The 25,018-nt window shown below is 53.9% G+C and overlaps 5 protein-coding genes across 24 annotated transcripts in view; 2 read left to right on the top strand and 3 right to left on the bottom strand.

The window, feature by feature from the left end:
* Positions 1-6,565, bottom strand: part of LOC116663053 — a 150,236-nt gene extending 143,671 nt beyond the window's left edge. For 11 of the 13 annotated variants that reach the window (XR_004319091.1, XR_004319084.1, XR_004319093.1 and 8 more), the window contains exons 1-2: positions 6,433-6,565; positions 4,646-4,804 (exon numbers count right to left, since the gene is read on the bottom strand). The gene's annotated coding sequence lies outside the window, so the exon portion shown is untranslated. Of the gene's footprint in view, positions 1-71; positions 3,884-4,645; positions 4,805-6,380 lie in introns of those variants that run through there. The other 2 variants (XR_004319096.1, XR_004319088.1) reach the window with 2 other exon arrangements.
* Positions 6,127-7,181, top strand: LOC116663052. Its single transcript, XM_032477524.1, has 4 exons — positions 6,127-6,224; positions 6,518-6,585; positions 6,831-6,890; positions 7,014-7,181. The coding sequence occupies exons 2-4, from the start codon at positions 6,539-6,541 to the stop codon at positions 7,168-7,170; spliced, it is 264 nt and encodes an 87-aa protein (XP_032333415.1). The 5' UTR covers positions 6,127-6,224; positions 6,518-6,538; the 3' UTR covers positions 7,171-7,181.
* Positions 7,182-9,882: 2,701 nt separating this feature from the next.
* On the top strand, positions 9,883-10,729 carry CCL27 (C-C motif chemokine ligand 27). Its single transcript, XM_006182734.3, has 3 exons — positions 9,883-10,084; positions 10,227-10,359; positions 10,553-10,729. Exons 1-3 carry the CDS (start codon positions 10,015-10,017, stop codon positions 10,698-10,700), a joined length of 351 nt encoding a protein of 116 aa, XP_006182796.1. The 5' UTR covers positions 9,883-10,014; the 3' UTR covers positions 10,701-10,729.
* A 75-nt stretch (positions 10,730-10,804) lies between these two features.
* IL11RA (interleukin 11 receptor subunit alpha) lies at positions 10,805-19,532 on the bottom strand. 6 transcript variants are annotated; one of them, XM_006182733.3, is made up of 13 exons: positions 17,620-17,713; positions 16,317-16,416; positions 15,965-16,025; positions 15,040-15,209; positions 14,790-14,904; positions 14,610-14,642; positions 14,358-14,524; positions 13,499-13,662; positions 12,579-12,720; positions 12,143-12,262; positions 11,927-12,023; positions 11,594-11,676; positions 10,805-11,228 (listed from the first exon to the last, which is right to left on the bottom strand). In XM_006182733.3, the coding sequence occupies exons 2-13, from the start codon at positions 16,414-16,416 to the stop codon at positions 11,212-11,214; spliced, it is 1,269 nt and encodes a 422-aa protein (XP_006182795.1). In that variant the 5' UTR covers positions 17,620-17,713; the 3' UTR covers positions 10,805-11,211. The 6 variants fall into 6 exon arrangements, with proteins under 6 accessions (XP_006182795.1, XP_032333419.1, XP_032333420.1 ...); XM_032477528.1 differs by lacking the exon at positions 17,620-17,713 and adding an exon at positions 19,435-19,532 and having other exon boundaries at positions 10,812-11,228; XM_032477529.1 differs by lacking the exons at positions 15,965-16,025; positions 17,620-17,713 and adding exons at positions 16,757-16,894; positions 19,435-19,458 and having other exon boundaries at positions 10,813-11,228.
* A 1,584-nt stretch (positions 19,533-21,116) lies between these two features.
* On the bottom strand, positions 21,117-24,429 carry GALT (galactose-1-phosphate uridylyltransferase). 3 transcript variants are annotated; one of them, XM_032477534.1, is made up of 11 exons: positions 24,198-24,429; positions 23,810-23,979; positions 23,553-23,628; positions 23,414-23,462; positions 23,159-23,288; positions 22,950-23,006; positions 22,672-22,794; positions 22,256-22,388; positions 22,058-22,141; positions 21,581-21,735; positions 21,117-21,308 (listed from the first exon to the last, which is right to left on the bottom strand). In XM_032477534.1, exons 2-11 carry the CDS (start codon positions 23,915-23,917, stop codon positions 21,228-21,230), a joined length of 996 nt encoding a protein of 331 aa, XP_032333425.1. In that variant the 5' UTR covers positions 23,918-23,979; positions 24,198-24,429; the 3' UTR covers positions 21,117-21,227. The 3 variants fall into 3 exon arrangements, with proteins under 3 accessions (XP_032333425.1, XP_006182794.1, XP_032333424.1); XM_006182732.3 differs by having other exon boundaries at positions 24,280-24,414; XM_032477533.1 differs by lacking the exon at positions 22,950-23,006 and having other exon boundaries at positions 24,280-24,414.
* Positions 24,430-25,018: the final 589 nt, after the last annotated feature.

The following is a 25,018-nucleotide window of genomic DNA, read 5'->3' on the forward strand; positions in this document are numbered from 1 at the left end:
GAAGCTGGGCTTCTGAACTCAACAAGCCAGACTGTGGTCCTCACTGCATCCCAGGACACCCTAAAAAGAGAGAGGCCTCCTGACACTGGTAATATGGGGAGGTGATGAATGACAAAGGGGGACGGCTACTACTGAGTGCCCACTGTGAGTCAGGCACATGTACTATCTCACAAGACATATCTTATTCCCAGTTTACAGATTCCGTTCCCTCAACCATCCAGGGTCCTAAAGCCGGATTCAAACACAAGAGTTTGAATATAAAATCCTATTGTTTCCACCACACTAGTAGTAATGGCAAATGCAAGGCATGTATGTTTCTACTCCCTATTCATGTTCCCAACAAAGACATAACATGTGTGTTTTCCCCACTGAGACAGACCAGGGATTGGCAAACTATAGCCCACAGACCTAATGCAGCCTGCTGCCTGATTTTGTAAATAAAGCTTTATTAGAATATAGCCAAGCCTCTTCATTTACATATTGTTTATGGCTGCTTTGAGGCTACAACAGCAAAGCTGAGTACTACAGAGAGAGTATGGCCTGCAAACCTTAAATATTTATTATCTGGAACTTTACAGAAAAAGTTTGCTAACCTCTTATCCAAACCCAGTCTCAGAATTGGAGCTGGCAAGTCTTATTGCCTTTGGTGTATTAGCATTGAAAGATGGTCAGAAAAATAAGCAAATTGTGGGGAGGGTATAACTCAAGTAGTAGAGTGCATGCTTAGCATGCATGAGGTCCTGGGTTCAATTCCCAGTACCCCCATTTAAAGAAAAAACTAATAATAAATAAATAAATAGACCTAATGACCCCACCAAAATATTAAATAAATTTAAAATATATATATAAATAAAATAAAATAAATAAATGGGGTGGATAGATAGATGTATAAATAGATGGACAGACGTCAGTTTTATTCCAAATATGTACCAATGTTCTGCCATTTATAAGCTGTGAAACATTGGGTAAATTAATCTTTCTGGGTCTTAAGTTCCTCATCTGTAAAATGGGGATAATAATACAATAATCATTATCCAGGGCTCTTTCTTTTGCAAATGACAAAAAACCTACTTAAAGGAGCTTAAGCAAAAAGTTAAGTTTGTCATATCACATAATTAGATTCATTAAGATTTAGTCTACTTCAGCCCTGGTTGGATTCAAGTGATGTTATCTCCATATTTTAACTTGACTTCCTTCTAATTCTTTTTTGTGGGGGGCCTCATTCCTGTTATAGACAGGCGACCTTCTAGCAGCAGAAAATATGGCCACTGGAAGTCTCAAGTCTAAATCTTTATAGTGAGTGATCTAAAGCAGAAGCCCTCTTTCTCCTAACACCAAATCTCAGGAAAAGCTTTGAACAATGCTTAGGACACATACTCAGTTCTTCCATATATTACAGTGGCCAGGGAATGGGGCAGATGGATCAGAGCACTGTGGCTGCTAGACCCACCAAGACCACATGAAGTGGGAGAGAAACTCCCTAAAGGCACCATAAAAAGGAGTATAGAAAAGCATCTACATGAACAAAAACAGAGCTCACAGCGCTCTGCTTCATAGATTTGTCATAAGACAATGAATTTAAAGCATTTAGCATGGTACCTGGCACTTAAGAATCAACAAATGTTAATTATTACCATAACTGATAAATAGATGAATGGATGCATTAATAGATGGGTAATGGTTAAGCATACAGATGAATACATAAAGATGTGAAAAGATAGATGAAAGAATGAAGAATGGACTGATGGAGAGACAATGATGGGTAGGCATATGGACACATGGATGGATGGACCCATCAATTGATGGATGGATGGATAGATGGATGAGTGCATGGATGATGGAAAGAGATGAGGTAGACAAAAATGGGTCCAGTTAAGCTTGTGACATCATATGCTCTAGGGCTGGGAATGGGAAACAGAATAGCACCCCACAATTATTGTCTCCTGAGAGGTCTCCTCTGGTCTCTGCCTCTTGGGTCCCTCTCATTAGGTGGGGAAAGCACCTGCTCCTCTCCCTTATCTCTAGTTTCCTTGCATCTCTGTAAGCTGACCAGCTCCTCTCCTCAGAAATCCCCTCTCATTTCCCAGGACAGGGAAGGCATTGTAGAAGGGGGTGTTCTAGGCCATGTTCCCCTCATGCTACTTCTCTGACTCAGCTTGGGGCATAGGAAAATAAATCAATGGGGTAGCCATTGACTCCACGCAGAACTGGCTGGGCCAGGAGGGTGAAGCCCTAGAGTCCTGAGATGGAAGATATGGGAGCTGGACCTACTTCCAAAGAACCTTCCCTTTAGCCCTGCTTGTCCATACAAGGAGTAGGTCTCAGATGATGGGTGTGCAGGCATTGCGATGGGTCTAGGGAGACCTGGGAGACCTTCTCCAGCCTTACCCTGCTTCTTGTGACTGTCCTCAGGGAACCTGGGGGACCAGCTGGGTCCCATCTTTCCCACTCTAGTCATTTCAGGACCTCAGAGAAGAGGTGGGAGTCAGGAGGAACCTACAAAGGAGGGAGGCCCTTCTTAATCCGACCTCTAATCCTGAACCAAGCTCTGACCTCCAGCCTTAAAATTGATGTTCAAATGCCTTCAAGGGGACAACACTGCAAACCTTCCCCTGAGGGTAACAATGCAACCCCCTTCCTTTGTCCAAGGTGTTGAGTGCTGAGGTTGTCGGAGCTAAAGACAGAAGTGGGAAATGGGGACAGGGAGGCTACTGAGGAGTTATGAAAGGGAAAAAAGTTTCTCCTAGATAGATGGAGACAGCGGGGCGTGTAACCAGTGGAAATGTATCCTGCTCCCAACTCACATATGGCCATTCATTTCAGACACTAACCACCCAGAGCTAGTGTTAGACTCCACAGGTTTAAGGGCACAGTCCCAACCAGCCTGCCTCCACTTGAGACGTCTGCCACAGGTGGGGTCCCCAGGCCACCTGCATTTCTGACTAACTAGCTACAAGTCCAGGAGGTCCTCAAACCCCTCTCAGGTTCAACAGTTCACTAGAATGACTCACAGAACTCAGAAGTGCTATACTCACAACTAGTTTTTTATAAAGGATATAAATCAGGAACAGCCAAATGAAGAGACACACGGGGCAAAGTCTGGGAGGGTCTCAGATACAGAGCTCCCACACTCTCTCCCCATGGAGAACCATAGGGCACGTTAAGCTCCCAGTATGTCAGTGTGTTCACCAACCAGGAAGTACTGTGAGCTTTGGTGTCCATGGTTTTTACTGAGATCTCACACATAGGCATGACTCAATTGTTGGTGATACGACTGGACTCAAAGTCCCCAGTCAGGCTGGCTCAAAGCCCCAGTTCTGCACTGATACGTTTCGTCTTTCCACGGACCAGCCCCCACCCAAGTCATCTCATCTCTTAGTATAAACTCAGGTGTGACCCAAGGGGCTCATAAATAACAAAGACACTTGTATCACTTGGGAAATTTCAAAGATTTAGAGTCTCCCTCTCAGGAGCAGGGACAAAGGACAGGGACCAAATTCTTTATTACACAACAGAAGGGAAGACATTTCAGGATAGAGAAAACGAAAGCTTTGGGGAGGCATCAACAAAAGACAGCCACAGGCTCACATAGGCACACACACACCCACACACCACACACAGGCTCACAGGACCCTCAAGGTCTTGCAAGGACTCCCTCACCATCACTATTCTGCTCACTCTCCCATCCAGCCTCACACAGTCACACAGGTGACACACAAGCTGGACTCCTGCAACCTACACACTTGCTGCTTCCAGAGAATCTACCATTTGTCCACCTCTGTCAGCCCTCCACAGCCACCGGCACAGCCCTGCTCCTCTCTCAGGGTACTCATTTCTTGGTAAGGGGAGAGGCACAACAGGAATCAGCGAGGTCTCAGGGAGCCTGTGATGGAGACCATGAGTTCAGAACAACACTGAGGTAAATGTGCCAAATGGGTGTGCCCTTGTGACTCTGTGTCCTTGAGAACTGGGGGTGCACCTGTACATTGCGTGTATCCCTATGTAGTCTACACATAGGCTTGTGTGGTGTGGGTGTGCCTGTGTCCTCTGTGTGGACCTCTGTGATACAGATGTGCCTGGGCCCCAGGTGTTCTTAGAAGTGTCGGTGCCTAGATGGGCTTTGGGGCCTCTGGCTGCCCTTCTCTCAAGAAGCTCTGTTCCCTCTAGCCTGGGTTTCCAGAGGAAGAAGAGGACAGTGCATGTGGGTAGGTGAGAGAGGAACACTAAAGTGATGGCCCTGGATACAAATGTCCCGAATTCCAACCAGCGCTGTGGCCTTCCCACCTTGTGGTCCCTCCAACCCTAAACACCCACCCCCATCCCCCCATGTCTGAGTGATGCCAACAACTCTGAGGACTCTGTCTCTTGGTGAACCACATGCAATTCTTGGGAACATTTTTGGTGACTTTTTGTTCCTATCTCTTACTCAAGGACAGCTGCAGGTTACTGCTGTCCTGTGAGTGGGGTGTAGAGTGACCAGGCTCCTCCCCATCCAATCACCTTCTCTATTATGCAGGCCTAGGAGGGAGGGTATAGCTCAAGTGGTAGAGTGCATGCCTTGGCATGCACAAGGTCCTGAGTTCAATCCCCAGTACCTCCTCTAAAAATAAATATTATGCAGGCCTCTGCTCACCATCTCACTTACCTTCTTCTTGCTGAGCCCCTTCTCACAAGGAGGCCCCTGAAAGTTTCCCAGATGTGGTCCTCAACTTCTTCCCTTCACACCGAGGACTGCCGGGAAGCTGGGTTCCAAAGTCCATTTGCTCCAATTCTAGGTTCACCACGCTGCACCCCTAAACCAGTCCTGCATGGACCACATCATCCAGAGACTACAAAGGAGCTCTGCCAAGGCCAGCTCAGCCCTCCCCAGCCCTGCCTCCTCCCTCCAAGCCCCTGCCCAAGATCCCAGGCCAAGATCTGCCTCTCCTTCCTCCCCCAGGGCAAGTGCTAAGGCAGTTAGCTCCCCAGAGGGAGCCCTGTGTCCCAGCGAAGGAATGTGAATCATTGACATGTCATACAGCCAAGGATCAGAAAGGGAAGACCAGACCTCCAGTTTCCCTGCCCCAGACCTGACCTGGCTGGGGCAGGGCAGGAGTGTTACTGTGAGTGTGAGCGTGAGCGAGGGTGAGTGTGGCACAGCTTCTCCATGCCAGACTGCAGTGCTTCCAACTGGCATCGACGGATCTGTCTGTCACCTGTCTGTATGTAGCCCAGGCAGGGGAAGACAGGCATGAGAGGGAGAAAGAGGGTGGAATGGGGGAGAGGATAGGTGTATACATTCTCCACACTTCAGCCTGGGGGAACTTTAATTTCAGTTACTTCTGGTCATTCTCTGACTTCCATCCAGCCACAAGGCTCCCTTCCCCACTCCGCAGTCCAACTAGGGCAGCTATTTCCAACCTCCCACACTGGCTTAATCACTCTTTCCTGGCTTTATTGCAGCACCCTCTACTGCCCCCAGCCAGTCAGCTGCGTTTATCATAGTGATTTTATTGTCTCTTTTGATTTCACCCTCTACAATCCAGATGATAAGCTCTCTGAGGGCAGAAGCTGTGCTTGTCTTCTTTACTGCCATATGCGCAGCATGTTGCCTGGCACATAGTAGACACTTAATAAATATTTGACTAGTTAATGACTATAGGAACAAAAATCACAGGAAGATAGGCCTCAGCTCAGAGAGGAAAAGCTGTGATCTTCTGGCCATTAAATGACTTGGCCAGGGCCACTCAGCCAACAAGTATTTCATAGTCTGGCCTGTCTAGACTGAGCCCTCTCCAGAGCCCTGTTCCTCCTATGCCCAGTAGAATGGGGCAGACAAAGAAAACTGTCAAGAGTAGAAACTAAGGAGAGGGGATTGGGAAAATAGTAATGGACTACGTCCCAAAGCTCTTTTCTTGCTGCCTAGTACTGAGGTCTCAGTCACCCAGGGTGGAGCTCCAAAATCTCACTTCATCCTTACTAAAGAGGGTTCCGTGCCCCGCATCTTAGTAGTAAGCCCCGACTCCGCCCCTTTAGTGATAGACTCTTGGCTCCACCTCCTGGAGTGACATTTGGACTCCGCCTCCTCAGAAGAAATGTCCTGGATCCTCCCCTTCCGGGTAATACGTAAGCCCCACCCCTAGTGCGCGACGGTGTCCCTGTGACGTAACGTAGCGGTCTGTTTCCGGGGTGGAGCCAGGGAGGGCGGGAGTTTAGGCTGCGCCGACCCCTCAGCCCCCCTCCAGGTGACCCCAGCCCCCGAAAATCCTCACCCGGGCCCCCAGATATCCCAGCCCCATGACCTCCAAGCCGTTGACCCTAATTCCCTAAATACCCCATGCCCCCAAGCTGACCGACTGCCCAATCCCTTAACGTCTGATGCCTCCCAAATCTTCACCCACCCTGTCCTGATGTGGCAATTGAGTCTTCCCGGGGGCACCTGTCTCATATTACCCGAGAACAAGTCAGTCGGGTCCCGAGAATGACAGAAAGGGACCTGGGGTTGGGGAATCCTTGATCCAATCATGCCGCTCTCCAGGACACGTTCGGAACCCAGGACATGTCGGGATTGAGGAGATACGAGGTGGCGCTGGAGGCGGAAGAGGAGTGAGTGAAGGCGGGGTTCTGCGGAGGAGGAACCTAGCCGCGGGGGGTGGGGAATGGGGGGAGGGCACGCGTTCTCTGGGGGCGGGAGAAGCGGGAGGGGTGGGGCCTCTTAGGGGCGGGGGCTGTAGGGAACCGCCTCTAAGGGGCGGGGCGGAGCCTCCCACGAGAGGGGCGAGGCGCCCAAGGGGCGGAGTCTGTGGGGTCAGCCCCGCCCCGCCCCGCTCGGCTCTGCCGTCTCTTTGCAGGATCTACTGGGGCTGCTTCTACTTTTTCCCTTGGCTGCGCATGTGGCGGAGGGAGCGGAGGTGAGGGGGCTGCGATACCGCGGACGCGCCCGGGGCATGGACGAGTCTCAGTCCCGGAGAACGGATCGGGGGGGAGCCGGGAGCCCTCGCCCTGGCTCATGCCAGTGTCGGGTCGCCCCACAGCTCGGCGCACCCTCGGGAGCAGAAGCTGGAGCCTCTGCGGGGCCTGATGAGCTGTCTGTCTAGCGGCCTGGGCCCTGCTCCCCAGCGCTCTGGTCGCGGCCTCCCCCGCCGCACCCCCACTGCCACTGCCCAGCCAGCCGGTGCATTAAAGATTTAAACCGAACCCACCGTGCCGCCCTCCTGACTCTGCCGCCGCTGCCACCATTTGGGCCCCACGCCCCCTTCCATGCTGGCTGTTTCCTTATTGACAGGGCCTCTCTCCCTGATAGGGTGCCTGTCCATGTCCTGGTCCCCATTATTCCTAAGGATCCCTCATCTGAGTCAGGCCTTCCTTACTATCAGTGACTGCCTTCCACCACCACACACACACCCATCACTGTGAGTGGCCTATATGAAGGGAATTGAATAGTCCTGGCCTGGTCTTCCAACCTTATTCCCACATCCGTAAGGTTCCCACAACCCCAGCTCTCTGCTACCACCTTCCTCCTAGATAGTATGTTGCCAGGTGTCTGAAGAATCACCTGGGAGTAGATCTAAGATAGTTTAAACCCAGAGTTGTAGGAAGTCGTAGTCTGTGAGAGGAGGGGAAAATTCCTAGAAGCTGCCTCCAACAGCCTGCCATAGGGGAATGACTTAGGATTGCTGGAGGTCTTTCCTACAGTTAATACGCCAGCTTCCGGCTCCTCCAGTCTGATCCCAAGCTTAAAGATACTTGGCATCAGCCCACCAAGCTCTGCCTCCCTAGGAGAACCCAAGGGCCACTGCTCCCTGCCTCCCCTTTCTGTCTGGGCTCCCAGTTGGCCTGAGACCCACTAGCTCCTGAAGTGCTGAAGGGTCAGGGACTCCTAGTGGGCCTGCTTTCAGTTAGGGACTGGTCCCAGCACTAGACAGGGCACCAGAGAACTAAAGAGACAGCCCAAGTTGTGGGTGGGGGCAAAGCTAACTTTCAGCCTGGAGCAGGAGCAGGTTGTAGCTGGGAAGAGGACTCGGCCCTATCTTCGGAGAAGCCAAAGGGGAGAAATGGGTGCATACGTGGAAGAATTTGTTCCTTGCCTTCCCAGGCCTCTGGACCGACTGGTCTAGGAAGGACTACAAAGTGTGTGACAAACAGACAGTTAGCCAATGAAGATTTGTGACAAGATGATGGTACCTCAGTGGCTGCACCCAAGCTCTGGGGCACATGCCAGTCTGGAGGGTGAGAGAGAGACCCTAAGGCCTTTGGTACTAGAAGTTCAAGATGAGTGACCTCTGGGTTGTGGCCACCTTCAAGAATGAACCCAGGCTCTTGAGGCATTTCCTCATGATGTCTACATCAAGAACCCTGACAAAAGTGGAGTATCCTGTCCAGCCTTGGGCCTACACCTCAGAATTCCTAGAATACTCAAAATACCTGAGTATCCACAAGACTAACTCCAGGGAAGGAACTTCCAGCCTCACCCTGGACAGGAAGGGGAGGAGAAGCTCGAGTCCTTCAGCCTGGGAAGGGGACTAGTCCCTACTCTCGGAGCTGATGGTCCCTCCTGATTGTTGCAGCAGCCCTGCAGCAGAAAGATGCCCAGGGAAGGTGTGGGTCCCTACCCCAAGAGTAGGCCTGCCCCCTTAGAGGACAGCTGGTCACCGAACAGAAGATTGCAGAAGGCACCCTTGCAACAATCAGATAGGGACTGGATTATTGGGCTATGACTCAGTTTATGTTTCAAATGCAGAGCGGGACAGGAGGGTTGAAATCCCCAGCCCAGGTGTGGGAAATTCTTCAAGGTGCCAGGAGCACTAAACTTGGCAGATTGCCCCCACCCTAGGCTGTTCCCAGCTTCCTGGAAAGGACAGGAGGAGAGAGAGGAGGAATCGTTTTGCATTGGGGGCTGAGGGGAAGAGGGAGTGAGGGCTGGATATGGGATTAGAAAAGAAGGGACAGGAATGAAATAGGAGGTTGGGGCTTTACCAAGAGGATGGAATGTAGAGGGTGTAGTTGTTGGGCTGGGAGGAGATATTCTTCCAGGCCCAAAGTGGAAAGAAACTGGAATTTGAATAGAACAAAGGAGAGGTAATTGAGCTCTTGAGTCTGATGTCTCAATAAGCCAGGGACTGAGTCTGGAAACCCCAGGCCTCTGCTGGCAAGAGGCTGGCATGTCTGGGACAGGACTAGCCAAAAACAGGAAGGTAAGATTTCTTGTGTTTTTTACTTGTTTGACAGCAGCAACTTGGCACCAGAGACATTTTACCATACCTCATCTGCCCTCCTTATCCACCCCATCCTTCATATCTCATCTTTCTGGGGAGAGCAACCCCCACCTCAGTACCCTCAAGTCACCCCATACCACCAAAAAGGGCTTTCTCCCAGCTTCTCACGCTGAATGTGACTGGCCCAGGTGAGACTCCTCCTCAGCCAGAAGGGCCCTAAGGGACCCATTCCCATCAATTTCTCCTGATAAGGCATGCAGGCTAGGGCAGGAAGTGGGGAGGGGAAAATGAAGGCAAGTTGGTGCTGGCCTACCCTCTGCTCCCACCCCACCCACAACTCCTCCATCAGATTTGGGTGTGCTAATATGACTGTATGGTTGAATGACTGAAAACACAACTGTGTGGGAGTGAGACTGAGTGTAACTGGGGCTGTATGATTCTGTCTGTGGTAGTCTGACCATGTGAGGCTGATCGAGTGATAGCAGTGTGACTGTGAATGTGTAACTATGGGTACATGAGTGAGAATGTCCATCACTGGATGCCCCTGAGGATCCCTGGCTGCCCTTACTCAGTTACTGTACCATCAGTCCCCACATGTACAGCCCCTCTCCCTAGTCTCTCTGCCCAGGACTTAGGAGCCCATGGGAAATGGCAGTCCTAAGAGAGGAGGGGGTCTGTGGTAACCAGGGCCCAGGACTGTCACAGGTTGAGCAATACATCTTAACCTGCCTCTGACTCACCTGGTGCCCCAGGAAAAAGGCACCCAGATAAAAGGTAGGGAAGGAGGAGGAGAGAGAAGGAAGCATCCAAGCTGAGCATCATGAAGGGGCCCTCACCTGCCAGCAGCCTCCTGCTGCTACTGTTGCTCCTGAGCCCAGACCCTGAAGCAGGTGAGTGCCTGAGGGTCTAAAAGGCCTGGGTCTCGGTGAATGGGATGGAGGGACAGGGACCCAGGAAGCCCAGCCTCCAGCCGTCTGATGGAGAAGTTTTGGGTCAGAAGCCCTCTGGACACATGGTCCCGTTGTCCCCTAGTATTGCTACTGCCACCCAGCACTACATGCTGTACTCAGCTCTACCGACAGCCACTCTCAAGCAAGCTACTGAGGAAGGTCGTCCGAGTGGAACTGCAGGAAGCTGATGGGGACTGTCACCTCCAGGCCTTTGTGTGAGCTTTGACCCTGCCCCTGATTTGACCCCTAACTCTGACCTCAGTCCCAACCCCTGATGCTGATCTCAACCCAGCCCCAACTGCTAATTCTGATGCCAACTCAGGTTTTCATCTGGCTTTGGCCTCTAACCCCTGGGCCTTAACCTCATCTGTAAGTTACGACTATGGCTTTGCACCTTTCCTTTCCCAGGCTTCACCTGTCTCGACGCAGCGTCTGCATCCACCCCCAGAACCGCAGCCTGGTTCGGTGGTTTGAGCGCCAAGGGAGGACAGTCCAGGGGATTCTGCCCAACCTGACTTTGGGGCTGGCAGGGAAAATGGGCCAGGGCCCCCAATAGCCAAAATAATAAAGTATCATTGGACAGTAGTCTTTGACTGTGGTCTCCAAGTTCTGTGCGCTCTCCCATGAGTCCTGAATCTGGAGCTGGGAGACATGTCAATAAACAGAAGAACCTCCTCATTCTCTTTATTCACACCTTCGCAACCCTTGCCAGGGGCAAGGCCAAGAGCCAAGGACCCACACACACTCCCCAGGTACCTATATATATATACATGCAGAGAACACATGTTCCCTGCCTCACATACACTTGGCACACATGGACACAAACATACACATCTACACACATTCCTCAGGTGCACCTCCAGCTCTGGGATGAAGTCAGAGGTCCAGGTACCTTTCAGCTGGTAAGTTTGGAACACAGAGTCTCATAGAAATGGGCTCCAAATAGAACTTCCAGCTGAGATCCCGCCTCCACAGGGATCTATGTCCTGCCTGGTTCCACCTCTCCTTCCATCTATACCAGCAAGACAGAGTTATAGGTGGAATCAGCTGAAGCCCTTCAGGGTCCTCTACAGGTTTGGGACTCCTAGAAGAAGAAGGGGGAAAATCAAGGGAGACAGCAGGATTGGATCTTGTCCCAAACACCCTGAGAATAAGGGAGGGGACCCAGCTCTGATCCAGACACCCCAAGAATAAGGATGCATTCCGGCTTTGAGCCTAACACCCTGAAAATGAGGAAGGAGCCCCAGTATCCTGTAAGAGATGAAAGAAACCCAACTCTGAGCCCAGGGACTCAAGAATGAAACCATGAGGCCAGACTTCATAAGAATAAGGAGACCCAACTCTGATTCTCAAAACCCTTATGATGACTAAGGTATCTGACTTTTAATCTAGACACTGAAAATGAGGGCACACATCTCCAAGTCCAAACCTCCTGGAGGTCATACTCACCTGGAAGCTTATCCACTGGAATCATCGGGGCCAAGAACCCAGGCTTTCGGGGTCCATCCTTCCCTTCTGGTCTCAGCCTCAGCCTGGAGCACAAAAAGGAAGCTGTCTCCCTGACAATGTGGGGCATCTCAGTCTTCCCCAAATAGGTTTATTAGTAAAGGGTCAAGAGAGGAATTGGTGAGAATCATGAAGTATAGGGGCGGGAGAGGGAGGGAGGAGGAATGGCTCCAGAATCAGACACTTTCAGTGGGAAGTTATGAGGGGTGGGAATGGGTGTGGACTGTGGGTATCAGAGCATCTGTGTGGGATCAGAGGCTGAGGAGGGTCACTTACCAGAGCCCCAGTGCCAGGGCCCCAGCTACCAGTCCCAGGAAAGAGAAGATTCCCAAAGATGCCAGCACAGCCACCTGCTCCAAGGGGTCTCTGTGGTCTGAGGGGGAGGGTCACATGCCAGCTGTGAGAGCAATCCTGCCTGACCAAACTCGGTATCCCCTTCTCTCTGGAGTTTTTCCCATCCTCTACCACCTGTGCCCATCTGCCCAAGCTCACCAAGTGGCCGCGGGTCTGGTAGGAGGGACGGCCTTGGGGGAGCGGGGCTGTCCGCCTGAAGTTCTTCCTCTGGCTGCACAAGCTGCTGGCCGCCAACTGGTATCTCTTTCGGTAGGGGCCCTGAAGGGAGACGAGACCTTAAGAGACTTGTCCACGCGGGATAGGAGGGGAGGCCAGGGCCAGGGTTGGACACTGGGGCGCCTAGGGGGCGGGGCTTGAAAGGGCAGTGCCCCTTCTGGGGACGCAGCAGGGGTGGAGGCTGAGGGGCGGGGTGTAAACTAGGGCGGGGCTGCCGGCAACCGCAGCTGAAGCCTGCGGCCGCAATTGCTGGCCTGCGTGGGTGGGGCGTGTGCCACGTGGCCGCCAGTGCCCGCAGTTCGGCTGATAGGTGCTGTGTGGCGGGGCCTTGGCTCTTTCCCTAGGCTCGGTCTCTCACCCGTGCTCGGAGTCCCCCAGGCCTCGGGGCTCCAGGCGCTCCAGGTGCCAGCATCCAAAAAGTCCCGGGCACTGACCCTCACGGCATGGGGCAGCCCAGCCACGGCGTCCGTGATCACCTCCTCCAATCCAGCCGGCTCCACCTGGGAGTGAAGATGGTTCACCCGCGCGTTATCCAGGTTATAAGCACCGAGCCTACCTGACTCCTGGCCCCAGTCTGCAAAGATCACCCCTTCCTCCCAGTCCTATCCCTGCCAGCCTGATGCAGCCATCTGGGCCTCACGAAGGGTGGCTGGGTGTGTCAGGTCTACACCCAGTGTTCAGAAGACAAAAGTGCATAGTGGTTATATAGACAGGCTGTGATGTCAGGCTGCCTGGGTTCAAATCTTTGCTGTACCATTTACTGGGTGGCCTTGGGCCTCTCTCTGTGCCTCAGTTTCTTCATTTGTAAAATAGAGGTGAATACACCTAAACGAGATAATACATGTAAAATGTGTAGCACAGTGCCTGGCAGGCAGACAGTGTTCAAGAAATATTGGTTATTATCTGAGGCAGCAGCTCCTCAGACCTGATGCTAGCCAATCTTTGCCATCTCCAGAGGTAGGAATTCACCTCTTTCCACATTGGAGTGTTTGTATGAAGATGTGCTTCCCGGTGAAAGGCACTCCTTTTCCTGGAAAAATTATTTTTAAAAAGTCACTGCTGTTTTCCCACAGATAGGCTGACATCAGAGTTATAGCCCCGTAGGGCAGAGGCTTGGCTTGGCGGTCCCTGCTAAAACCCTAGCAGCCAGCACAAAGCCTAGCCCATGGAGAAGACTCTGTAGAGGAGGCCACAGGACTTCAGTGATCTGCCAGAGCTGGTCATGCAGAACACCTGGAAACATAAAACTAGAAACGGGACCATATGGGACACACTCACCATGGACCAGGCTGGATGCTGCGCTGGACGGTACTGCAGCCGGAACTTGAGCAGGAAATGGGGCTGGCGGGGCCAGGAGGCAGGGTACATCCAGCTGGCACGCAGGCGGCGAGGATAGCCAGGTACTGACTCAACCCGCAAACCCTGGGGTGGGTCAGGGCGCACTGAGGGCAGTGGAGACACAAAGTCAGGGCACAAGACAGGTACTCATCCTTTCCCACCACCTCCCAAGGGAAGATGGGTGTGTGCCTAAAGGTATACGAGGGGAGGCACTTCCAAGGAGGTTAGGTAAATCTTAAGCTTGATCATCCACTAGGCTCAGGACCTATCTGTCATCCCCATTATAAAGTAAGCTGAGATCTCAGGGCGGATTTTTGAAATGTTTGTTGGGTGAATTAAAGAGTGATTCTGCTTTCCACCCAAGGAAGATGAGTTGGCCCAAATTCCAGCCAGAGTTTTAGTGACCCCCCCTTCCACACACAAATCAAGAGGAAGGAGAGACCAGCAAGAGAGGCACTGGGCAGGGAGGACATGAGATAGGACTGTCTTCAGCAAGGGGCTGAGAAGCAAAGATGCAGCGCTGGGGCCAGGCAGCCAGGAAGGACTTGTAGGGAAAAAGGTAGTGGCAGCAGCTTCTAGAGGCTGACACAGCCTTGCCACCTGGGCTCTGATCTCTTTGTCTTCTTAGTCTCCATGAGGGTCATCTGTGTGCTGAAATGGGTCTATGTCGGGAGAGAACTATCTGGGAGCTCAGAGGAGAAGGGTTCTGTATTAGGAAGGGGTACCTGTACACTGGGGTCCATTTGTGGTCTCTGTGGTAAGCACATGGGGAGAGCTCTAGGAGTGGGTGGATACTCACAGATACTCTGTAAGCTCACATCCAGCAGGCGTGTGCTGGCCCCCAGGGGGTTCACTTCAGTCACATTGATCCGGTACTGGCTCCAGAACTCTGCCCCATGGACTACACAGCGAGCAGCCCCTGGAGGGTCCTGTGGGCATGGCCAGGGCCCTGTGGATGAGCTCATCCTAGGAGGGAGGATGTGGTCTTGAGCTTTGATAATGCTCACTGGGGGATCCAGCTAGAGCCCCCAGCCTCTCCCTCATGTCCTACCTTTGGCCATCAGCTCCTGGCACTGTCTTCTTTCTGGCAGGGAGAGGGACATCTGAGGTCAGGAAGGAAAGAAGGGTCGTCCCTCCCTCTCAGGCCTTCCTCAGGACCTCCCAACCTGCCTCCCATACCCACAGTTTGCTACCCGAACATATGGGCACACATACTCGATCATGCACACACCTGTAGGAGGTGAGGTAGCGGGTGGGTAAACCGCTAACCTGGCTGGGACTCCAAGTGCAGGAGAAGTTTTCATAGTCAGCTGCTTGGCAGGAGACAACAGGGCGGGCTGGGGGGTCTAGAGGCAGAGGGTGCAGCTGGAGACTGAGAAGTCCCCAGGTCCTCCCCATCCCAGAGGGCTTACTCGGGACCTAGATTCCCTCAGGAACCCCATGACTCATCACTGCCACCCAACACTCCCTCCCCAACTCACAGCCCAGCTGTAGGGTCACCATGCCCCCAAGTGCACCATCCAGGGTCCGGCAGATATAGGTGCCCTCGTCAGTGCTTTCTGCCCGGGCCAGGACCAGTTCGTGCCCTAGCCCAGAGTCGGGTCCCTGGAGCAGCCTTGTCTCCCCGTCCCGAAACCAGGACACGGGGGCCCTGGGAGTGAGATGAGATGACAATGGATAGAAAGAAGATTTAAAGTGTAAGTCAGATCATGCCACAGCTCTCCACCGGCTTCTCACTGTGCCCACAAGTAAAGCCCAAACTCCTCTTGCTGGCTTACGAAGCCCTGGTGATCCAGCCCTTGCTTTCCTTTTCTTCTTTGTCACCTCCCTCTCTCCCCCTCCCCCGCTGCACTCCAGTCAGGTTGGGCTCCTTGCTGTTCAAGAGTGTGGGGCTCACTCCCACGTCAGGGCTTTGTACTAACTGTTCTCTCTGTCACAAATGCTTGCTTATACTCCAACCTTCAGAAATCAGCTTCAATGTCACCTCCTCAGTGAGGCCTTCCCTGATTACCGATAAAAAGTATTCACTCAGTTATCCTCTTCCACATCACTCTCTTTGGGTTTTCTGCCCTGGAGGTATTACTACCTGGCAAGATTCTTATTTGCTTATTGTCTGTCCGCCCTACTAGGATGGAAGCTCTGTGCAGGCAGGCATCCTGCCCGGCCTGTGCACTGCTGTATCCCAAGGCCTAGAAGAGACCAGGCACTTAGCAGGTACTCAGTACGTATTGATTGAATGTTCTGTTCAATAAGGATGGTTTGAGGGTTAGGACAGAGAGAGAGGTGAGGATTACAGATACAGGGGGCAAGGACAGGAGGGCTGTGAGGACTGGGCAGGGTCAAGAAAGGGTCATGGAAGGGTCATGGAAAGGTCCTGTCAGCCCAACAGGCCAGTGGAGCACTTACCCCGCAGTCACTCCAGGGCAACACAGCGTCATGGACCTGCCAGGCTGCCCATATTGGACCCCTGTGGAGGGCACTTCTGAGCATAGGTGCTTCCTTTCCCTCTCTCCCACCCTACCCTATACTTTGTGAGAGTGACAGGGTAAGGGGTGGACTTTTAAGACCTGAGTGGGGTCATGGGGTCAAAGCATCATGTTGTCATCTTGAGACAAAGGTCAGAGGGCAGGGCAGAGAGGGGATGTTGCCAGGTTGGATGTCAGCAGTTGGGGGGATCACGGGTTAGACAGGAGAAGGGGCCCTGTGATGGTGGCAAGTCACAAGTCAGAGCTGGTTCATCGAGCAAGATTCTTCTCACCTGGGGGGCCCCAGGCCTGGGGGCAGGGAGAAGAGGCAGACACCAGGGCTGTAGCCACGGCCACCAGGACCCTGCTCAGCCCTGAGCAGCTGCTGCTCATCTGTGGGGAGAGAGGCAAGGTCAGTGATCCCCCATCCCCAAGATGGGAGGCTAAAGCCTGCCTCCTCCTCTTCCAAACTGGGGCTTTCTAGGAGGAAAACAGCTTCCAGGAGTGGTAAGGGTATTAGAAATGATTGGGGGATCTGACACAAGGTCCCCTTTCCACCGTACACCAGGGCTGTGAGCATGCATGCATGCGTGTGCGCTTGGGGGCGCATGCGCGTGCGCACACGCACACACACACACACCCTCCTTCTCAGTCATGGGCTTAGGGCCCAGAACAAAAGCCGGAGGCGACAGACTGTGCCAGCACCACCCCCCGCACCACCCTTGGCGCCCACCTCTGGCACCAAGTGCTGGCAATGGCTCAGTCACTCCCATTAACTCCTCCAGTCCAGCTGTTGGGAATTCCGGTGTCCATCCTCACCTGGCCCAAGGCTAGTCGTTGCCTCTGACTGACCTGAGGCCGTCCTCATCACCTGGGGTGGGGACTGTCATGATGGGTCTGCGCCAACCCCCTACTCCCACCATGAGGCCGAGCCCCACTCTGGCTGCCAGGCCTCTTCTTGCCTGGGTCTGGCTCCTTGCTCTGGCTACTTGGGCCACTCATCTGGGCCTGAGTCTGGAATCTTGTTGGTCTCAAGCCTGTGAGGCTGGATGGGGCTAGGGTGCAGGCTGAGGCTGCAGAGTTAAGCAGATCCAGATGCCCTGGCTGCTGCCAGAGGCTGGGGGCGGGCGAGGAGCCAGCAGATGGAGACAGGGTGGCGGGGAGGGGAGAGGAGGCTGAGAGAAGCTGGGAGCCTGCAAGAACAGGGGCCTAGGGTGGGGGCCACAGGACAAAGAGCTGATCAGAGATCAAGACTGGAAGGCTGTGGGGGCTCAATGAGTCTGGGGCTGGGCTGGGGCAGCAGGGTGTTAGAAAGGCTGAAAGGGTAACCAACCATGTGTACATTGGGGGTGGAGGGGTGCTAGAAGAGAGGCATCTGGATGTGGGAAAGCAGGAGGAAGAAGGCAGTGGGGAAGTGGGAATGAGGACAAGAGAAGAGGCAGATGGGGAGAGGGCCCCGGGCAAGGGCTCCAGAAGAGGGCGAGCACAGACCCTTCCCCAGCAGAGCTGAGCAGGGGCCTCCACATGTCTGTGTGTCTGTCTGAGTGTGTCTCATGGCTCACCCAGCCATATTTACCCCGCTCAGCCCCACCCTACCTCGGTGATCCCAGTGGCTGTGTGTCCATGGCCTCCAGGACTTCCTCCCACCAGCTTCAGCACCCGTCTCAGCTCCACTCAGTTCTGGGACCCCAGAACTGTCCCCTCCTTCCCCTTCCCTGCCCCCGCCCCTCTGGGCCCTGGTGCTCAGCCGCCCCTAGCCAGGCCCCCTCCCCCTCCTCCCCTCCCACCCCCTCCCACCCAAGGCCCTGGGAAGGGAAGAGGCCTCCCCCCAAGTCTGGAAAGGAAGCCACAGGCACAGCCAGGCACAGCAAGAGGGAAAGGAGGGCTGCTTATGTCCCTGACAGTGAGATTCCCTGTGTTTTCACACAGGCACATTCACATGTGGACCCATTAGGCACAGTCAACAAAAACACTCCCTGAACACACGTGGACACAATCAAATGAAAAATCAGACACATACTTGTGTTCCTACTCTTTTCACTCTCCAGCAAATATTTCCTTAGGGCACAGCTGGCTGTGTTTTAAGGGGAAGAGAGGCCCCATGTTGGGGGATATAAAGAAAAGCCAAAGAGTCCAGTTCCCCCTCCCCTTGACGTTACAGCCATTTCTCACCTCCCCCTCTACTCTTTAGGCCCCAACACCAGGAAATGCCTTTGGTCCCTTGGTGCCAGATACACAAGACCCACACTTACCCTCAGACACACGCTCTCAGATACAGTCACTCACAGTTACACTGATACACTCAGACATTCTCACTCAGACTCAAGACACTTAACATTTACACATGCCTGGACACATACACAGAGCCACACATCTTACTCTTCCTTGCACAGTCACACACACACACTTAGCACTCTGCCCCTGGAATGGGGTCACAGCATTCCCTAAAACCAACTCCTCTTCATAGTTTAAGCCCCCTCTTGCAGGGAGCACTTAGCATAGCAGATACCCCACATCGCAGGTCCAGGCCCCCAGATAGCCAAAGAGACAAAGGTGAACAGGGGAGTCGGACACTGGAGGTACAGGGAGAGAGAGACAGAGATGCAGAGAACTCGAGAGGCAGGACTTAAAAGCAGATACACCGAGATACCTGGGGAGACAAAAGTGTGAAGAGACACAGAGTGTCAACTCTAGGAAGGCAGTAGTAGGGAGAGAAAAAGACATATAAGAAACTGAGGCAGACAGGGAAACAAAATAAGGAGCAGTGGACCAGTGACAAGGATTCTCCAACACAGAAAGGAGGGGAAGCCAAGTGTGTTGGGGATGGGTCTGTCTATGCTGGCCACTGAGTAGAAAGGTCAGTCCCACTGGCTACAGAAGTCAGTCCCCAAAATGCATACCCACTCCTCCACAGTCTAACAGGACACAGGACACACGCAGAGTGCAAGTCTCATTCTTACTCTGCCATTGCTGAAGTCGCACACTGACACACACCACCCAGCCACCCACTCTCACGCTGGCAGACACAATCTCAAACCCCACCGAGACCTTCTCAAGACACATTCTCTGATGTGGTCGCAGGCCCTCTCACACACACACGAGCACACGACCCAGTCTCTGCCCCCAAACTGCACAATGACAGACGCGCACAGCATCCCACACTGGCCCAGCCACATGCAGACTCAGCCACATGCACAGTGACACCCGCAGTCACGTTAGCTGAGGGTTGCACCAAGTGACACTGTTGCGGCGTCTCACACACTGACATCGTCACACACAGTCTGCCGGTCTCACACACACTCACACTGACAGCGCGCCCGCCACTCCGGGCCCTTCAAATCCCACACCGCCCGCCCCGCCCTCTGCTGGCAAGGCTCCCGACTGCGCACCCGCGGCCCCATCAGGCCTCACCTTCCGCGGCCGCCGCCGCCAGCGCCCTCCGCCCTCGCCCTCGCCCTCGCCCTCGCCCTCGCCCTCTGCCCCGGCAGCTACTCCCTCCCGCCCTGGGGCCCCGCCGTGGGGGCGGCTCCGCCCAGGCACCAATGGAAGGAGAGGGGTGAAATAGGGGGGGTCTCGGCCCATTGGAGACTCCGACTGCCAATCACCGCCACCCCCACCTCGGCCGGACACTTCCTGTCCCGTCCGGGACCGAGGAGGCTGCCTGGGGACCGAGTCTGGAGCCGGATTCCTGGGTCCTGGCCTGCAGGCCTCGCCTCCTGGGACTGCAGGACCAGAAGCCCTCGGGCCCCTCCCCCTCCCAGCTGTCTGCAAAGCCTTAAGGTCGGTGGCTCAGGAGCCACTGGGCAGGTGACTGGAGAAGCTGAAGGTGCCCCTGACTCCAGATAAGATAGGGAAGGAGGTGGACGGACTGGTGTGAGGCAGTGATTCTTAAACTTCCCTGGACATTGTGGTTTTAAAACTGCCAAGCCACATTCCAATTAAATCAGTATTGTTTAAAATTCCCCAAATGATTCCAACATGCAGCCAAATCAAAGGTGTAGGATCGGGGCGGGGGGGGGGGGGTGTCTCACTCTCTTAAGAAACTTCTTGTCCACTCCCCAGTCAATGGGGGCTCAAGGGAAATGTGCACCATGTTTGTCTGAGCATCTTCCCGACCAGGGCAACACTCCAAGTCCTGAACCATCCCCTACAGTGTCTCAAGGAAGAATCCTGGACTAGAAAGCAGGCAGCCAAGCTTTTCCTGGGTCAAGTCATCACTCTCCAGCCTTGCATGATTTCCCCTCCCAGAGACTCAATTCCTTTGAGAAGAATGGAGACGAAAATCACTCTGGTTGTCTATGCATTGCTCACAAGCCCCCGACCTGACCTGAAAGTTTGGAAGACCTTAGGTGACATCATGTCTCCTGGGCTGTATGGCTTATTCTCACACAGTTACACATCCTTGCCAAGGAAACAGGTCCAGAGGGGAGGTGACCCAGGGTTACTCCAAAAATCATGCCCTCCTTCTAGGCCCTGAGGCTTCTAACTCTGGCAGCCCTTCCCCTCCCAAAGCCATCTTCAGCCCTGTGCAACAATGGGGTACAGGGGCAACAGAGGTGTGTAGAGCCTGTGCATGCATGCTGCACGTGGGAGTCTGGAAAAGCCAAGGACACAAAGCCACGTACACGTTCCCTACCCGCCCCTTCAGCCCCTGTGGGCTGGAGCAGAGCCAAGGTGCAGCCGCTCACAAAGCCAGGATTCTGGCCAGCAGCCCAGTGTCTGGCCACTGACCACTGGGACTAGGATCCTGCTCACTCACTCCCCACCAAACCCTCAGTCCCAGGCTTGGGTGAGCTGACACCCTAGGGATGGCTGTAAAGGGGGCACTGGCCCTCCCAAAGCCTCAGTGACAGACAAGAACAAAGGATTCTAAAGCAGTTTTGAACTGGTATCTTTGTTACTCTAGAAGTAAGAGTATCTATAGGCCAGAAATGACACTGAGTATTAATTTTGTTCAGAGACTTGGGGCGAGCAGTGGTGGGGAGAGGTTGTATCCTTAAGTTTTTGCACATCTGTAGGCAAAGAAAAGTTGTGGCCGGAGCTGTGCCTTCAGCCTTCAACCCCAGGCCCCCAAGGATCAGAGTTCACACTCCTTTGGCGTTAGGATATGTGATTAAAGTTTGAGAAGCAGTTTTATTTATCCCACATCTGCCCAAACCCTAGGCCCTGGTTCCCTCAGGCAGAAGGCCCTGTGGTCAGCGTGGTCAGGCGATGGCTGCTGTCTCCCTGTCCTTCTGCCCCAGGCAGTAATGAACTTCAGGCAGTGCCCTTAGTCTCTCTGCAGCCTGAAAGGGGAAAGGGGGATAATCAGGGAGGGTAAGGGCTGCCCAGAATCGTGGTATGGAGTTCTGAAGAGACACTGGGGGAGGGCGTGTGGGGCTGGGAGGCTGGTGATAAGAACTGCAGGAATGACCCAAGGATGAAGGAGTTGAGCAGCTCCCAAGTCACTCAGAATGTCCAGATTATCGGTGTTCTCGGGGTCATGATTGTTGGGAATCCCTTGAGGAAACAGGAGAGAAAAGGGGACTCAAGGACCTAGGGGACTCCAAGTCCTGACCTGCTCAGGGGTGAGGTCCCTCTGGGCCTGGGCAAGCATTTCATAGCCAACCATGAATTTCCGGACTGTGGCAGAGCGCAGGAGGGGAGGGTAATAGTGAGCATGTAGCTGCCAGTGGTCCCAGTTGGCTCCAGCCTCTGATCCTGTGGGTGCTCCTGACAGGAAGAAGGCAGAGCTGGTTAGAGAGGGTCCTTTCTTAGTTCTTTGGCCTAGCTCTTACCCTTAAACTGCACTAGGTAACTGAAAACTACATCTCCCAGCATTCCCTGCCAGAGAGGAGACAAGGCATTGGAAAACACACTGGGAGACATAGTGTTACCAAGTTCCCTTCTCCACCCACATTCCCAGCATCCCTGCTCTGAACACTTCCCTCAGCAAGTGTTCCAAGGCCTGCAGGGAGTTGCAGTCCACTGGGCTGGGCCCCAGGAGCCCAGAAATGGTGTTGGGGATATATATGCAATGCTCAAAAAGCCTCACCGTGCCAGCCCATGGAGTAGGGAAAGGATGTCTCAAATAGGTTGTCATACTTGGTCAAGAGCTTCTTCATGATGGAGGCTAGATCTGGAATCAGAGCCTGACTCTCAGTCTGGGGATCAGACTGAGCAGGTTCAGATCTCACCAGAGCAGTCATCCCCATCCAAAGCTGGGCCCCAAGGTACCAGATGGGAGACTCACCATCACGCTCAGTGGGGGTCAGCTCAGGCAGCCTCCGCACATGCCGACGGGGCAGCAGTAGTGTCTGGAAGGGCCACACTGCCCAGAAGGGGACCAGAACTAACCAGTGCTCACTGGTTAGGACCAGACGTTCCTAGGCAGACCAAAGGAGATGAAGTCATCAAGGTGGGTGTGAGGGGGCCAGCAAATAGGCCAGAGAAGCAAAAGGAAAAATGTACCCAGAAATTGATGGCTCCTCACCACCTCCACCACTACCACCCTAGTCTAAGCCACCATCATCTTTCCTTTGCCTTATAGCTATGTCCTCCAAGCAACTCTCTCTGCTACATCCCTTCTACCTCTCTCCTTCATACAACTCTCCTTTTTGGGGTGAGGTCAGGGGCTTCTTGGGGACACACGGCCTGGCTTTCACCCACCTTTCTGAGCAGCTCCTGGTGGCCGTACTCCATCAACAGGGGCTCTCCATGCTGACTCTGATAGGCTCGCTGAGATCGCTCCTCACGCTGGGCAACATCTGGCAGGAAACTGCTGGCCCACACCTGTCAAGGGGCAGGAGAAGAGCAGGCAGATCCTTCATCCCCATGCCTCCACATCACTAGCATACTTCCTCTGTCGCTTCCCTTATTCCAGTTTCCCGCCCCTGTTCCAGTTTCAAGTGCTGGTTGAAATCCACTAAAGCCCTAACCACACTTACCTGGCAGTGGGGGTGGGGGTTAGAACAGCCCATCATGGCACCTTTGTTTTCAAAGATCTATGAGATAGGGGTAGGGAGCTTTGTAGCCGAAAAGACACCAAGTCAACCCCTCCCAACTACACCTGGTGGAAATAAAAATGCCACTTCCCCGAACTGAACTGCACCACCCCCTCCCTGCCCCCGGGGGGGGGGGGGGCGACCTCACAGACCTGCACCCAAGGGTACTGGGCACCCAGCTCCTCTGTGACTGAGGCCCACGCATCAATGACAGCGCGGATCTCGGGGACTGACATGAGTGGCAGTGTCACATCCGACCAGGGGTGGAAGCACATGACCTTACTAGGTGGGGAAGGAGGGAGAGATGACAAGAGACATAGGGCTCGCTGTGCTAGGGGCAGGGCCCAACCCCAGTGGTCAGTCCAGGCCCCAGGATGAAGGATGGAAGAATGGAAATTCATAGTTACCAAACTCCTCGAGCAGCTTCTGCTTGGAAAAGTGGATGATCACTGGGTCCTGAGATAAAGGGGTATCACTCTCTGCAACAGACACCCCCCAATAAGGTCCAGCCTCCCTTCCCCCCAACAGCAGCAAGAGCCAGGTTACCTGGACTAGGAGCATCAGGTTGCAGAGCTGGGAAGTCGTTATCAAAAAGGAAGGTGCCATCATAGTGGGGATTCACCTACTGACAAGGATGGACTGGAAGCATTTGCTGGCCCCTACCAGCAGTCATCTAGTGGGCTTCAAGGTTACAAGCGGTGGGGGAAGCCTACTCTGGAGTCAAAAAGACTTGGTGTGTTATGACCCAGAAGAAGGTCCACTCCCCGCAGGCCAGCCTGTAGATGTAGGGTCTCAAGACTTACCTCTCCGTTGGCTCGTGTGGCCCCCGGACACAGAGGGTTGTGGGGATCGTGGCGAGGTACTGTATTCAAAAGCGGGGGCTCTACTTGCCCCTGCCAGGGCCGCTTCATGCGATGAGCTGACACCAGCACCCACTCATCTTGTAGCGGGTTGTAGCGGATATGCTGATGCTCTGAGGGCAGAGAGTCAAGATCAGTCAACAAAGCTCTCCGCCCCATTCTACCTTGGGTCTCACCCACAAGCAGGCCCAAGCTCGGAGGCACCCATTTGGCCCCATCCTGCTCAGAAACTAAAAGCCCAGGCTTAGGCGTTCCCAGCACCAATAAGCCTGCAGCTCCAACACCAGCGTGCCCTTTCGCCTCGCGAACCCGGCCGGGTGGGCGCGCCGACCTGCCGGTAGGGACGACAACTTCCTAAGGAAGGGGAGGGCTCGGCTCCGCGTCCCAGCGAGCCCCGTCCGCCCTGCAGTTACCGCTCGCCCGGAAGGCTGTGTCCATGGCGTCCGCCTCTGACGCCTGCTGACGCTCCTCTGGACACGCTCCGCTGCGCGACATGATGCCACTGCAGGAAGGTATCGTCTGGGACTTCTGCCTGCTCGCTTGCTGGGACCTCCTAGTCTGTCTAGCCCCGCTCCTCCCCGCCCGGCCGATTGGACAGCCGCCTGCACGTGACTGCCCGAGGGGCCGCCCGGCCACCTGGGGGCGGGGCCCAGGACCGCCGACCGCTCCAGGGGGCTGCTTTGAAGATCCCATTCCGCCAAAGGCTAAAGCCACTACCCTGGAAGACCCCCTGTAAAAGCTCCTTACTGCAGATGCTTCCGCTCCAGGACGCTTACAAGATTTCTTTGCTGCATTAAATTATTCATTTGGTCATTCATTCAGCAAATATTTGCTGAGTGCCGGGCACCTAGGCTCCATGTAGAGCAAAGGGATGCCCCTGTTGCATAAGTCAGGCATGGCCTCTGCCTTCCCAGAGCTTACATTGTAGGGTCACATAAGGGTATAACCCTGGGTCTATAATCACCTCACTTACCTACTCAGTGACTATGATGGAGGAAGGACAGGGGAGTCGGAGTAGGGGGCTGTGGGGCTTGATCTGCTTCAGCTTAAACCTGGCCTCAGGTACTACCTGGAGGAGTGGGTATATCACCATAACCATACCCCATCTGCACCAGACAGCAGCAACAAGTTTGGGGAAAAAGAGACTAACCA

This window comes from Camelus ferus, chromosome 4 (genome assembly GCF_009834535.1).
Source record: "Camelus ferus isolate YT-003-E chromosome 4, BCGSAC_Cfer_1.0, whole genome shotgun sequence".
NCBI classification, from domain to species: Eukaryota; Metazoa; Chordata; class Mammalia; order Artiodactyla; family Camelidae; genus Camelus; species Camelus ferus.

Bases quoted from the DNA above. Each gene is read 5' to 3' on its own strand.
- LOC116663052 (XM_032477524.1), top strand. From the start codon at position 6,539: ATGTCGGGATTGAGGAGATACGAGGTGGCGCTGGAGGCGGAAGAGGA. The intron at 6,586-6,830 runs GTGAGTGAAGGC...GTCTCTTTGCAG, and splicing joins GCGCTGGAGGCGGAAGAGGA to GATCTACTGGGGCTGCTTCT. The intron at 6,891-7,013 runs GTGAGGGGGCTG...GTCGCCCCACAG, and splicing joins ATGTGGCGGAGGGAGCGGAG to CTCGGCGCACCCTCGGGAGC.
- CCL27 (XM_006182734.3), top strand. From the start codon at position 10,015: ATGAAGGGGCCCTCACCTGCCAGCAGCCTCCTGCTGCTACTGTTGCTC. The intron at 10,085-10,226 runs GTGAGTGCCTGA...GTTGTCCCCTAG, and splicing joins GAGCCCAGACCCTGAAGCAG to TATTGCTACTGCCACCCAGC. The intron at 10,360-10,552 runs GTGAGCTTTGAC...TTCCTTTCCCAG, and splicing joins TGTCACCTCCAGGCCTTTGT to GCTTCACCTGTCTCGACGCA.
- IL11RA (XM_006182733.3), bottom strand. From the start codon at position 16,416: ATGAGCAGCAGCTGCTCAGGGCTGAGCAGGGTCCTGGTGGCCGTGGCT. The intron at 13,663-14,357 runs GTGAGTATCCAC...CACTGCCCTCAG, and splicing joins TGTGAGCTTACAGAGTATCT to TGCGCCCTGACCCACCCCAG. The intron at 12,024-12,142 runs GTGAGCTTGGGC...CCTCCCCCTCAG, and splicing joins ACCAGACCCGCGGCCACTTG to ACCACAGAGACCCCTTGGAG.
- GALT (XM_006182732.3), bottom strand. From the start codon at position 24,361: ATGTCGCGCAGCGGAGCGTGTCCAGAGGAGCGTCAGCAGGCGTCAGAG. The intron at 23,629-23,809 runs GTAAGTCTTGAG...CCTTGTCAGTAG, and splicing joins CCACACGAGCCAACGGAGAG to GTGAATCCCCACTATGATGG. The intron at 22,389-22,671 runs GTGGGTGAAAGC...TGGTCTGCCTAG, and splicing joins ACCAGGAGCTGCTCAGAAAG to GAACGTCTGGTCCTAACCAG.